This window comes from Theropithecus gelada, chromosome 15 (assembly GCF_003255815.1).
Source record: "Theropithecus gelada isolate Dixy chromosome 15, Tgel_1.0, whole genome shotgun sequence".
NCBI lineage: Eukaryota > Metazoa > Chordata > Mammalia > Primates > Cercopithecidae > Theropithecus > Theropithecus gelada.
Window position 1 is genome coordinate 81,536,945 of NC_037683.1, and position 13,100 is coordinate 81,550,044.

The 13,100-nt window shown below is 43.6% G+C and overlaps 1 protein-coding gene across 3 annotated transcripts in view; it reads right to left on the reverse strand.

Moving 5' to 3' along the window:
* Nucleotides 1-13,100, reverse strand: part of DOCK8 (dedicator of cytokinesis 8) — a 237,404-nt gene that overhangs the window by 115,934 nt on the left and 108,370 nt on the right. For all 3 annotated transcript variants that reach the window (XM_025360064.1, XM_025360066.1, XM_025360065.1), the window contains 3 exons: nt 11,157-11,293; nt 8,767-8,860; nt 6,933-7,095 (listed from right to left, as the gene is read on the reverse strand). In XM_025360064.1, coding sequence (XP_025215849.1) covers nt 6,933-7,095; nt 8,767-8,860; nt 11,157-11,293 — 394 coding nt within the window. The remainder of the gene's footprint in view (nt 1-6,932; nt 7,096-8,766; nt 8,861-11,156; nt 11,294-13,100) is intronic.

Below are 13,100 nucleotides of genomic sequence, written 5' to 3' on the forward strand. Positions count from 1 at the left end.
TGGTATGGAGCATTGGACAACTCCACACAGTAGAGGAACTCACTAAACATTGGTGGAAGCTTCCCTTCCATGAGAAGGAGGGGGAAGATTTGATTTAAACAAAAGAGAGTGTCATACCACCAGTGCCCCATCCCAGACCTCCTGAATGGGAGTCTCCAGGGTGGGGCTGGACACTCAACTCTGATGCACAACCACCCTTCCTTCCCCCAGCACTGAGAAGATCCACTCCTAATATAGAGCTCACTGGGCTTAAACTGGGAATCCATTTCCTGGGATGAAATAAAGTCCCCTTCAAAGATACTCCCCATGTTCTGCCCCCCTTCCTAACCACTTCATTTGGAGTTATTTCTGGTTCATTTCTTTCCTTAGAAATTCTAGTCACTAAATCATAACTCGCAGATGTTCCTTCCTGCCAGCTTCTGCATACATGCTATGCCATTCTTTTTCCCCCGCAGAAGAGAAGGCGTGTAGTACTCCTTAAGACTCCACTGCGATATGCGAGCACATCCCCGTTAGGTCAGATCAGACTTCTGGTCTGAGAACATTCAGTTGAATAGGAGGAGTGCTGAAAACAGCTAATTATCCATCAGAGAAATCATGCTCCAACTGATACGCTTGTTCTCGGCAAGCACAGTCCTCCACAGCAAGTCTGATAATTGGATAAACAAGACCTCAGAGGCTCTTGGGGGCTGAAATGAGAGATGAAAATGTACTTTATGTGGCTCTCTTTACTGTAATCACCAGTTAAAGGGACGGCAGGGAGCTTAACAAGCTCATTACAACCTCAGCGCCTGTGATCTCTGCACATACCCCCCTGGTGGCCTCAGGATAGGATGCCCTTGAAGGCCTCGCTGGGCCTTGGCTTCAGCCCATGCTGTTTTCATTCTGCCCCCACCGGAAAGCAGCTGGTGTCTCTAGTACCAGCTGTTGGGCCACATGGAAAACAAGCCAGGAGTTGGTGAAAATGTGTTCCTAGGCAAACCACTAGTGTTTTCTTAATCTGAACACAGAGCAAGGAATGCCAAGCTCGGATTTAGATAATCCCTTTCATCAACTCAGTTTTTTCCAGCTGTTCTGCTCTGCTTTCGGAATTGCTGTGCTTCTGCTTCTGATTTCTCAGAGCCTCCTGCCTGGCTCTGGTTCAGAGGACCCTGCTCTAGCTCCATGCCTCTAACCCACAGAGGCTGCACATGGCACTGCAGAGGGCCCAAGGCCCTGATTTGAGAGCCCCTGGTCATTCCTGGGATGAACACTTCTGGCTCTAGAAGTTGGTCTCTATTGTTAGAGCAAGGATTTATTTTATGAATGCCCAACCCCCACTGACCCGTGGGGATACTTCCGGGAGCACTACCCAGTTCTACCAGAACTCATCTACAGCTGTTCCTTAAAGAAACTTGAATAAGGTAGAGACATGGGGCAGCACTCACACATTACCACAATTACATTTGCACCAACCTAATACAATAGAATGCAACTCGAATGGTGCCCCGCACAGGACACCTGAAGGGGCAGGGCAAAGAAAAGAGGCAGTGAAAAGGTGGGAGGAAGGTGAGGCTGGGGACTGGAAGGCAATGCGGGTCTATCCCAAGCCAACTTCACCTGAGGCTCTGTGGCAGCTGCTCCTTTAAGAGAGGTAAAGATAACTGGAGTTCAACTCAGGTGATGTTCAACTGCAACCCTCATCAATACCAAAATCCTCAAATATGTGACTCTGGTTACCACTGGCACTCAAGGCCAGATGACATCTGCCATTAGAACCAGGTAATAGTTCCCTCCACCCAAGGGGGCTCTGCAGTTTATGTTAAGGGCACACGAATTTGAAATCCCAAACCTGGCTTTCTCAGTGTAAGCATTTATTGTTTGGCCCGATAGATGTATTGTCTACAAGTTCCAGGTAGATCAACTTTTTATAAGTCAAGCCATATTTCAAATTCATGAGGTGAATCCTCTATAAACGAAGAAATATCCCTGAATTTATCTGCCCCACAAATCTTCATTTTCATTTATTTGATCTCTTTAAGGGATACAACTATGACCAGGATTACTGATTGGCATGGAAATAGCAACATCAACAGTGAAAAAGTTACCTGACAGACTCTTGGAATGAGAAGAAATCTGGATTTCTTCAATTAAGAAATAGGAACTGCTGTCCTCGCCAAAATGATAATGCTTTTTTTTTTTTTTTTTTTTTGCTCTGTTGCCCAGGCTGGAGTGCAATGGCGGGATCTCAGCTCACTGCAACTTCTGCTTCCTGGGTTCAAGAGATTCTCCTGCCTCAGCCTCCTAAGTAGCTGGGATTACAGACACCCACCACCATGCCCAGCTACTTTTTGTATTTTTAGTAGAGATGAGGGTTTACCATGTTGGCCAGGCTAGTCTCGAACTCTTCACCTCACTCAGGTGATTCACCCGCCTCAGCCTCCGAAAGAGCTAGGATTACAGGCGTGAGCCACCGCACCCGGCACAAAATGATAATACTCTTGGGAGTGATAAGACTAATCCATACCTGTTATTGATACCATAGCGAATGAGTTTAGAGATCCTTGCTTGAAAAGAGACTTTTATTTTGGGGATCAGCATAGAAAAGCCACGAGTCGCAGGTCTTTTGAGGTATGGGGCGATGGCAAGGAACAAAAAGAGAGGAAAATGGACAGAAATGAAAAGGTGAGGTCACCCAAGGCAAACTTAGCTTGCCAATTTTATCTGGGGTTCAAACCTCACTGGATTCTTTCCATTTTCATGTCGTGGATGGGGGGAGGTGCAGGAAAGGGGACACTCGTCTGGGACTGGGGAACTGTCAAGACCAATCTAATCAAAACCACTCTAAAGCAGACAAGAACTGGAGAAGAAAACCAAAAATTTAAAACAAGAGATTTAGGAAAGATGCTTCCTAAATTCTGTGAAATTTTCATGAAGATTCTGAACCAAGTTCATTCTCTCTCTCTTTCCTTAAATAGACTATAAAATATGGTGACCTGGGAGCCAAGAGAAGGGGCCACAACCATACTAGAGAGAAGTCTCTTCTGTCACTCCCCAGAGTAAAGACCTAGTTTCTAACAGGGTGGCCTTGGCATTTCTAACGGGGTGTCCTTGGCACTTCTACAGTGCCCAGTACAGCTCAAGAATATTAACTCTATATTTGCGGGTCTGTTTCTCATGATGACAAGTTGGGTCCATTGAAAACCGTCCAGACTTGTCCTTCTTTGGCCTCCTACATTTCTGAATCATTCAGTGCGCTAATGCGTTCTAAGTCCCACTGTGATGTAATTAAGGGATAATACTTGCAGCAAGAAGTAGACAGCGTTGTAAATGCCACCTGTGGGTGATTAAATGCTGATTTAAATGCGAGCAGAAGTTGAATAACTATAGAGTTCATTGGATGCAAATAAATCTATTCCAATGCCACAAGCATTTTTTCCCCGATTATAGGATAAAGTTTCTAAAAGATACAAAGCATCCATAAGCAAACATTTTAATGCCTTCATCTTCCTCTAAGGAATAGAGAATTGAAACTACTGCATCCTAAGAATGCTTATCTCATCTAGGAGGGAGACTTGGGGACTAAGTTTAGATGTAAGGAATGAGGATTGAAAATGAAGAGCTGCTCCAGGAAGGATTAAATGGGGAAATATGTGTACACCTCCTGAATACTGTAATGAAGAACTCTCCATTCCTAACTGTGTGAATAGCTGTTTGTGTTTCTCACTATAATTTTATTTTCTAAACTATTATTTTTTCTAGAGATAGGGTCTCACTCCGTTGCTTGATCTGGAGAGGAGTGGCACGACCATAGCTCACTGTTACCTTGAATTTCTGGGCTCAACAATCCTCTGCCTCAGCCTTCTGAGTAGCTAGAACTACAGAGATGCACGATACCACACCTGGGTAATTTTAAAAATGTTTTGTAAAGATGGGGTCTCACTATGTTGCCCGGGCTGATCTTAAACTCCTAGCTTCAAGTGATCCTCCAGCCTCAGCCTCCCAAAGCAGCAGGGTTATAGTGTGAGCCACTGTGTCTGGCCACCTCGCTGTAATTTTTGATCTCGAGGAACCATTCACTTATCCTTTCTGGGTCTTAATTTTTGTGCATCTGGAAATGTAAGGGTGGGGATGCTTGGATCAGGTGAGCTCTGAAGTTCTTTGCATTTTAGTTCCACACATGTCCTACTGGAAAGTATGGGTGAGGAACTGGAAAATGGGAATTGTCTTACACTGCTGTTAGGACTGCAAATGTAAAATTTTAGAAAGCTAAGGCTGAAATGTATATTACTTGTGACTTGGTAATTTCACGTTTAGGTGTATTTCTTAAAGAAACTTTCACAAATGTGTACAGAAGGGCAAAGACAAAAAATCTTACTCCATAGTGTTTGTAAGAGCTGAAAACTTGAAAAAGACATAAATGCATATCAACAAGGAAATGAATAAAATATGGCTTCTTCACAAAGGAATACCATACAGCAGTTAAAAGAAATAACAGGATGGGCACGGTGGCTCACGCCTGTAATCCCAGCACTTTGGGAGGCCGAGGCAGGTGGATAACAAGATCAGGAGTTCAAGACCAGCCTGGCCAAGATGGTGTAACCCTGTCTCTACTAAAAATATAAGAATTAACTGAGTGCGGTGGCAGGCGCCTGTAGTCCCAGCTACTCGGGCGGCTGAGGCAGGAGAATCGTTTGAACCCAGGAGGCGGAGGTTGCAGTGAGCCGAGATCACACCACTGCACTCCAGCCTGGGTGATAGAGCGAGACTCCATCTCAAAAAAAAAAAAATAATAAAAAAATAATAATAATAACAAACCTTTATATGAATCAATATTGATATTTCTAAAAATGCAAGCCATTAAAAAGGTCGCATTGGTAAAATTTGTGGAAATCTGGGTAAGTAGAAAGAAAAATGACTCATGACTTCATAGTAAAATTCAAACAAAAAAAGAAAAAAGAAAAAAGAAAAACAAATCAATCTTTTGAGTGACAAAAACAAAGTATAATATAACAGCTAGAACAGCAAACCTCAACCTTTTTGACAGCAGAGACCGGTTTCATGGAAGACAATTTTCCATGGACTGGGGTGGCAGCGGGGGATAGGGGATGGTTTTGGGATGACTCAAGCACATTCTATTTATTGTGTATTTTATTTCTATTCTTATTACATTGCAATCTATAATGAAATAATTATATAACTCATCATAATATAGAATCAGTAGGAGTCCTGAGCTTGTTTTCCTGCAACTAGAGGGCCCCATGTGAAGGTGATGGGAGACAGCCACAGATTATCAGGCATTAGATTCTCATAAGCAGTGCACAACCTAGATCCCTCACATATGCAGTTCACAATAGGGTTCGTGCTCCTGTGAGAATCTAATGTCGCTCCTGATCTGACAGGAGGAGGAGCTCAGGTGGTAATACAAGCAATGGGGAGCGGCTGTAAATGAAGCTTCACTCACCCGCTGCTCATGTTCTGCCGTGCAGTCTGGTTCCTCACAGGCCAAGGACCAGTAACGGTCTATGGCCCGGGGGTTGGGGACCCCTGACCTAGAGTGTGAAGTCATTTGTGTACATTTTAAATGAATATAAAGATAATGGCATTGACTGTTCACAGATGTGTGTGTGTGTAAGTGTGTGTAAAAGGAGAAAAAATAGGACACACATAATTTCCTGATGATAAAAGTTTAGGAGGTGAGGTAAAAGTCTGTGACTGGAGACTGGGGATAAAGAAGACTTCAACCGAATCGGTACCACTGTATTTCTTTTATATAAAAATACAGAAAACAGCAGTGTTATTTCTGGATGGTGGGGAAGAGATGCTTTTTACAGACAGCATCATTTTCTGCATTAAGGGAAATATTCTCAAAATAAAGACTTGTATGAGCATTAATGCCTTTGGCAGATGTGTGCTGACAAGCACTTCTTCCAGACCACACAGAATAGGTCAGGTGCCACCATATGCAATTCAGAAACCAAGGCAGCCCAACCTGTTAGGCCTTTAGTGTCTAGCTCTGTACTCTCCAATATGGTAGACACATACAGCTACTTGACTTTAAATTAAAATTAATTAAAATTATTTTTTCAGTTCCTCCATTGCACTAGCCACATTTCAAATGTTGAACAGCCACATGTGATTAGTGGCTATTGTACTGGTGGCACACATATAGAACATTTCTGTTACTGCCATAAATTCTTTTGGAATGTGTGCCACTATTACGTTATTGCTGTAAATTCTATTGGAAACAGCTAATCTTTAGCTCTTTTGACAACTAGCACATTTTGGTCACATTGCTCTTTTTCTAGTATGTCCTTCTGCACAGAGGAAAACAAAGGTCATGACTAGCAGATTTTTTTTTTCTTTTTAATCTCTGGAAAACATATGTCCACTATAATCCTAAACTACAATTACATCTGAAGTAACACTTTCTTGTTAAAGAGAATTAGGTGGACTATGTTTAGAAAGAGATGTGGCAATCACCTATCATTACATAAATACCACATTTCATTTCCCTAAAACTTAGGAAGTAGGAAGACAGGTTGAAGGATGAGAAAACATTATTCAAATAAAACTCAGAATGTGAGTTCAATGGTTTTCCAAGAACCTGCTTTTCTTTTTCTTTTTCTTTTTTGAGACAGAGTCTGGTTCTGTCTCCCAGGCTGGAGTCCAGTGGTGCGATCTTGGCTCACTGCAACCTCTGCCTCCTGGGTTGAAGCTATTCTCCTGCCTCAGCCTCCCAAGTAGCTGGGATTATAGGCATGCACCACCATGCCCAGCTAATTTTTGTATATGTTGTAGAGACAGGGTTTTGCCATGTTGCCCAGGCTGGTCTCAAACTCCTGAGCTCAAGCATTCCTCCTGCCTTGGCCTCCCAAAGTGCTGGGATAATGGTGTGAGCCACTGCACCTGGCCTGAACCTGTGGCTCCTGGCCTGAACCTGTGTTTCTTACCTGTACACTGTATGAGGGACATATACTTCTCGTGTTGGAAATTCCAAAATCTCTTTGTGCGGGCGTGTCCGGTTTTCAGGAAAGGGTTTCACAGGCAGCATTTCAGGAGTCAGACAGCAATTGATGATCTCTGGAGCTGTAGAAATCTCCAGTCTGAGCAAGCCTAAAGAGAGAAAATAGGAATGTTCTAGTAAAGAAACTGCCATGTTATGAAGGAATCAAGAAGGATTGTTGCACTGTGTTTCTTTCATGAAAATAAGAACAAACTATAGTACTATAAAAAAGTTTTGGAGCTAATTTCCTACAGTTTGAAAAAAGTGTGCCATGATAACCTTTGAGATTTAGCTTCTATAAAATAAAATATAAAGCAAGAAATTGTAAAATGAGAAGGAATGGATTAGAGGATTTTTAAAGTTCTTTCCTGAATTACCACAGTATAATTTTATATAGTTAAGTAACTTCCCTGCATTGCTAGCAGTAAAAATTGGGAGTTTTAAAACTGGCTTCCAGCTGGATGCGGTGGCTCACGCCTGTAATCCCAGCACTTTGGGAGGCCGAGGCAGGTGGATCACAAGATCAAGAGATTGAGACCATCCTGGCCAACAGGGTGAACCCTCGTCTCTACTAAAAATACAAAAAATTAACCAGGCGTGGTGGTGGGCCCCTGTAGTACCAGCTACTCGGGAGGCTGAGGCAAGAGAATCACTTGAACCCAGGCGGCAGAGGTTGGAGTGAGCTGAGATTGTGCCATTGTACTGCAGCCTGGTGACAGAGTGAGACTCCACCTCAAACAAAAACAAAAACAAAAACAAAGAAAAACCAAACTGGCTTCCGTGGGCCTGAGGATGCTACAGAAGTACCTCCAGGGCTGCTGAGTGAGGATAAGGAAGGTGCCTTTGCCTTCTACCAAAGCATCTCACATTCACTTTTTTAATACTAAGTATAATATTTTATTTGATTAAAGGGGCTCCTCTGTTTAAACAATGATCTCATCATCTGAGAAACCAGATCTAAAGCACAAGGTTTACGAAATCAATCCTTTAAGAAAATTAAAAAACATTAATAGGTTTGCCAAAAACAGAACAATTCAGATTCTTTTTTTTTTTTTGAGATGGAGTCTTGCTCTGTCGCCCGGGCTGTAGTGCAGTGGCCGGATCTCAGCTCACTGCAAGCTCCGCCTCCCGGGTTCACGCCATTCTCCTGTCTCAGCCTCCCGAGTGGCTGGGACTACAGGCGCCTGCCACCACGCCCGGCTAGTTTTTTGTAATTTTTAGTAGTTCGCCGTGTTCGCCAGGATAGTCTCGATCTCCTGACCTCGTGATCCGCCTGTCTCGGCCTCCCAAAGTGCTGGGATTACAAGCTTGAGCCACCGCGCCTGGCCACAATTCAGATTCTTAACCCCTAACACAAAATCTCACATTTCACTTGGCAAACATGATTATTATTATTATTTTTTTGAGACGGAATCTCCCTCTGTTGCCCAGGCTGGAGTGCAGTGGCACGATCTCGGCTCACTGCAAGCTCCGCCTCCTGGGTTCATGCCATTCTCCTACCTCAGCCTCCCGAGTAGCTGGGACTACAGGTGCCTGCCACCACGCCCGGCTAATGTTTTGTATTTTTAGTAGAGATGCGGTTTCACCGAGTTAGCCAGGATGTTTTTGATCTCCCGACCTCGTGATCTGCCTGCCTCAGCCTCCCAAAGTGCTGGGATTACAGGCGTGAGCCACCGCCCACGGCTGTAAACATGATTTTATAAATTCTGGCATTAGACAAAGAATGTGTCTAATGATAAGCGGTTGGGGACAGCTAAAGAGGATAAAGATGTCATTCACACCTGGAATTGACTTGACTCGTCTCTGTAAGGACGAAGATCTTTTGTAGTCAGCTAAAAACTTGAATAAGTCTTCATCACTAAGGCGATCTCCTTCCTGCCAAGAGAAAAGTCAGAGTTAGTGTACATGCACCTTTGACTCTTGGGTTGGGGACCAACGATTTCTGGGAAGATTTTTACCTTTAAGTTTTATTCTCACAAGTCTTTCATAGAAATTAGGATTATAGGCAGCTCTGAAATCACTGAGTTCTACTTCTCGTTAAATCCTTCTCAATCACTGATGACTCACCGTGCCTCGGCCTCGCATTAGTCCTTCTGGGATGGGGCTTCTGCTGCACTCTAAGGAAGCCTGTCTGACCATTAGAAAATCAGGCCAAAAGCTTCCCTGCCTATAACTCTCACCCTCTGATACCAGTGTTACCCCCTGGAACAATACAGAATAAGTTTACTTTCCTCTTCAAATGTTTGAAGGTGGAGAAAGCATCTTCCCATCTCATTTTCTTCACATTTGTCTTGAACAGGAAGGTGAAATATAAATGCTGCCCACCCCCACATATGCCCAAGACGGGTCAGGAACTCTGCCAAGGGACACATATGCATGATCTCCAATCCTTACAATGACCCAGTAAGGTAATTAGGTAGATATGTCTTATTCCCAATGAGACCATTCAGACTTGCTTAAGTACCTTGTCCTCCAAGGTCATAAGATTGGTGTATGCTGAATAGAAACCTTTTCAGACCCTTACAATTTCTATTATGTGGCACGGTGCACAGGCTCCCTCAGCATCTCTTTTGCATTTCAGTTTGTTAATGTAACCCCTTTAAATGCTCCATGAAGACTGTAGCTAAGGAAAACTTTCCAAAACAGAGTCAGACCAAGTGAGTTTATTTTAAGTGTGGCAAAATATAACTAACATAAAATTACCATCTTACCTTTTTTTTTTTCCTGAGATGGAGCCTCACTCTGTCACTCAGGCTGGAGTGCAGTAGTGCAATCTCAGCTCACTGCAACCTCCACCTCCCAGGTTCAAACAATTCTCCAGCCTCAGCCTTCCAAGTAGCTGGGATTACAGGCATGCACCACCACACCTGGCTAATTTTTTGTGTTTTTAGTAGAGACGGGGTTTCACCATGTTGGTCAGGCTGGTCTTGAACTCCTGACCTCAAGTAATCCACCTGCCTCGGCCTCCCAGTGCTCGGATTACAGGTGAGAGCCACTGCGCCCGGCCCATCTTATCTATTTCTAAGTGCACAATTCAGTAGTGTTAAGCACATTCGCATTGTTGTGCAACCAACCTCCAGAACGCTTTTCTCTTGCAAAAAAAAAAAAAAAAAATCTGAAACTCTGTACCCTTTAACCAGCGATTCCCATCCCCTCTATCCCTAGACCCTGGCAACCATCATTCTACTTTCTGTCTCTATACATTTGACAAGTCTAGGAAGTTTTAACTCTTTTTAATAGTCTTGATGTTTACTGAGCTAACGAAGAGTACCATCTGGCACGGTCACGTTCTCTGAGCAAGCAGGGAGCCCTGCAAACGTGCACAGCAAGCAGTAGTGAAAGTGGCAGCTTGCACATGAATAGCCAGGCCAAGAAACCCTGAGATCCACCGGGAAGGAGATGTCCCAGCCAGACTGTTGTCATAGCTTAATGAATGGATTGGCCAAGATAGTTCAAATAGGATGATAGTTTGCATCACGAGGAACAAAACCTAATCCTTCTCTCAGTTAAAATAGCTGACATTCATTGAGCACTTACTGTATTCCAGGCACTCCAAAAAGAGCTTGACAGGTCTCATGTCACCTGACCTTCCTACAAGCCACATGAAGTTAAGTACTATTGCTCCCGTTTTCTGGCTAATGAAATTGAGGCTTCATGAATGCTGTGGTTTGAATGTCCCCTTCAAAACTCATGGTGAAGCTTGGTCCCCGTGGTGGCAGTGCTGGGAAGTGGGGCCTTTAAGACGTGATTGAATCATGAGGACTCTGCCCTCACGATGGATTAATCCATTCACAGATTAATGGATTAATCTGTGTCATGGGAGGGGAACTGGTGGCTTTACAAGAGGAAGAGAGACCTGAGCTAGCATGCTCAGCCGCTCGCCACACTCTACCTCAGGACTCTGCAGAGAGGCCCCGCCAGCAAGAAAGCCCTCACCAAGTGTGGGCCCTCAACTTTGGATTTTTTCAGCCTTCATAACTGTAAAAAACAAATTCCTTTTCTTTTTAAATTACGCAGTTTCAGATACTCTATTATAAGCAGCAGAAAATGAACTAAGACAGTGACGTTAACTAATTTGCTCTCTTAATCACTACATGTCCTCCTCCTGTGGGTTCCAGTGCCCATGCCAGTATGGGGAAAAATTCAGACACACTGTAATGTAAAGAGATACCTGCTTGAAAAAGCTGCTAACGCTCAGGGTGGAGGTTTTGAAGTTGGATCCAACCCCATTTTCCTCCAAGGAGAGGGCTCTTTCAGAAAGCCTTCTAGATTGGGCCAATGTCCTCCGTTCACCTACTGAGCTTCTTCCTTTAAGAAAAACAATTGTCATTCCAAAGTATGCCTTTCTGTTCAAATACACAGCAGTTATTAACTCTACAGTATATATGTTTAAAGTCACCGATCAGGAACACCGAATATGGCCATCCTTGTTTTGAATGAAAATGTCCTTCCATTGGCCCCTACCTTTCTTAGTCCTCCTGTTGATGTTCTTAATCCTCCTCCGACCAGAGGAGAGAGGCCAGGAGCAGCCATGGGCCCTCTCACATGGAAATTAGGGTAGACCAGATGCCACCCGGCAAGAGTCCAGAGCTATAGCCAGAACAGGGTCTCCTGATAAGCTTTATTTAGTCAGCCCACTGTTTGCTTTTCTTTTATTTCTATATTTGCATTCCACTGGGAGAGGCATGTACTCAAATGCCCCCAAAGGCATTTGGGATTGTGACCCAAACATGCAGGGGTCAGCCTGCGGACATTCTGAATCCCAGCGTTCCTCTGCTCTCATTATGTGGACCAGGCAGCAAGACTGAGTTTCTGCCTTGGGTGATCTGCCCAATGGGAATTAGAACCCCAAATCACACTCAGACTTGGGCTGGGAGCCTGATAGTTTACCCAGTTGTTTCTTATCCCTTTTTGAGATTTGGGTGGAGATCTTGTTGCTTTTATATTGCAAAAACTCATGGGTTCTGTTGTAAATAATCAAATTGCTTAGAACTAGAATAGTTTCAACTCCTGTCTTTGAATATCTTCTTATCCTTAATTCTTACCATGACGCTGAATTAGAATTTCTTGCTGCCTCTACCCACCTAAACTTGCCATTCTGCCTCAATATAATAGACGACATCTTTGCATCTTCTGGTTGCTCCTTAAGAATCAGTCTCTGTTGTAAGGTTATCCTTGACCTAGAGATGACTGAGGCCTCAGCATGCCCTATACCTGAATTACTTAGCTTGTGGTGCCCTCTAAGCTGTATACATAACTCTTATCAATAAGTTACTTGGGTCTACATAGATGACATTAAAGAAAGCTGTGGCAGGAAGATCAGGATGTGGTAACAGTGAGGTTTGTTATTGACGAACCAGAAATAACCCAGGAGTTCTGACTGGTGATTATGTACCAGTAACTCCAAAATAGCAGCAGCAATCACAAAATGTCCTTTCCTCCACTTCCCTGCTCAAGGTAGCATTTCAGAAGTGGCTTAAGTCTTAGCTTAAGGAATGCATGAAAAAATGTGAACACAGACTTATATATTTGGTGGATACAAAAGCATTTAGGGAAACAGAAATCCCACCACAGGTGATGTGGGCAGGTCCACCTGAAAACTTGCAACCCTTTTGAAAATTTCCACACCCAAGCAGTGTAGGAATGAATGATTCAGATCAAGGGTGAGATGATGAAAAAGAAATATGCTAAATAAACTAACAGTAAATAGATATTCTTTGGATGCCCATTTTTTCATTGCACTTGGCAAAGTAAACTTTAAAGAACTAGAAATTTTGCTGGGAAACTTGAGCTTTTTTCTTTTCTTCTTCTTCTTTTTTTTTTTGAGACAGAGGCACGCTCTGTCACCCAGGCTGGAGTGCAGAGGCCTGATCTTGGCTCACTGCAACCTCACCTCCCTGGTTCAAGCGATTCTCCTGCCTCTGCCTCCCAAGTAGCTGGGATTACAGGTGTGCACCACCATACCCAGCAAACTTTTCTTATTTTTAGTAGAGACAGAGTTTCACCATGTTGGCCAGGCTGGTCTCAAACTCCTGGCTTCAAGTGATCCACCCACCTCGGCCTCCCAAAGTGCTGAGATTACAGGCGTGAGCCACCACGCCCTGTCGAGTTTTGC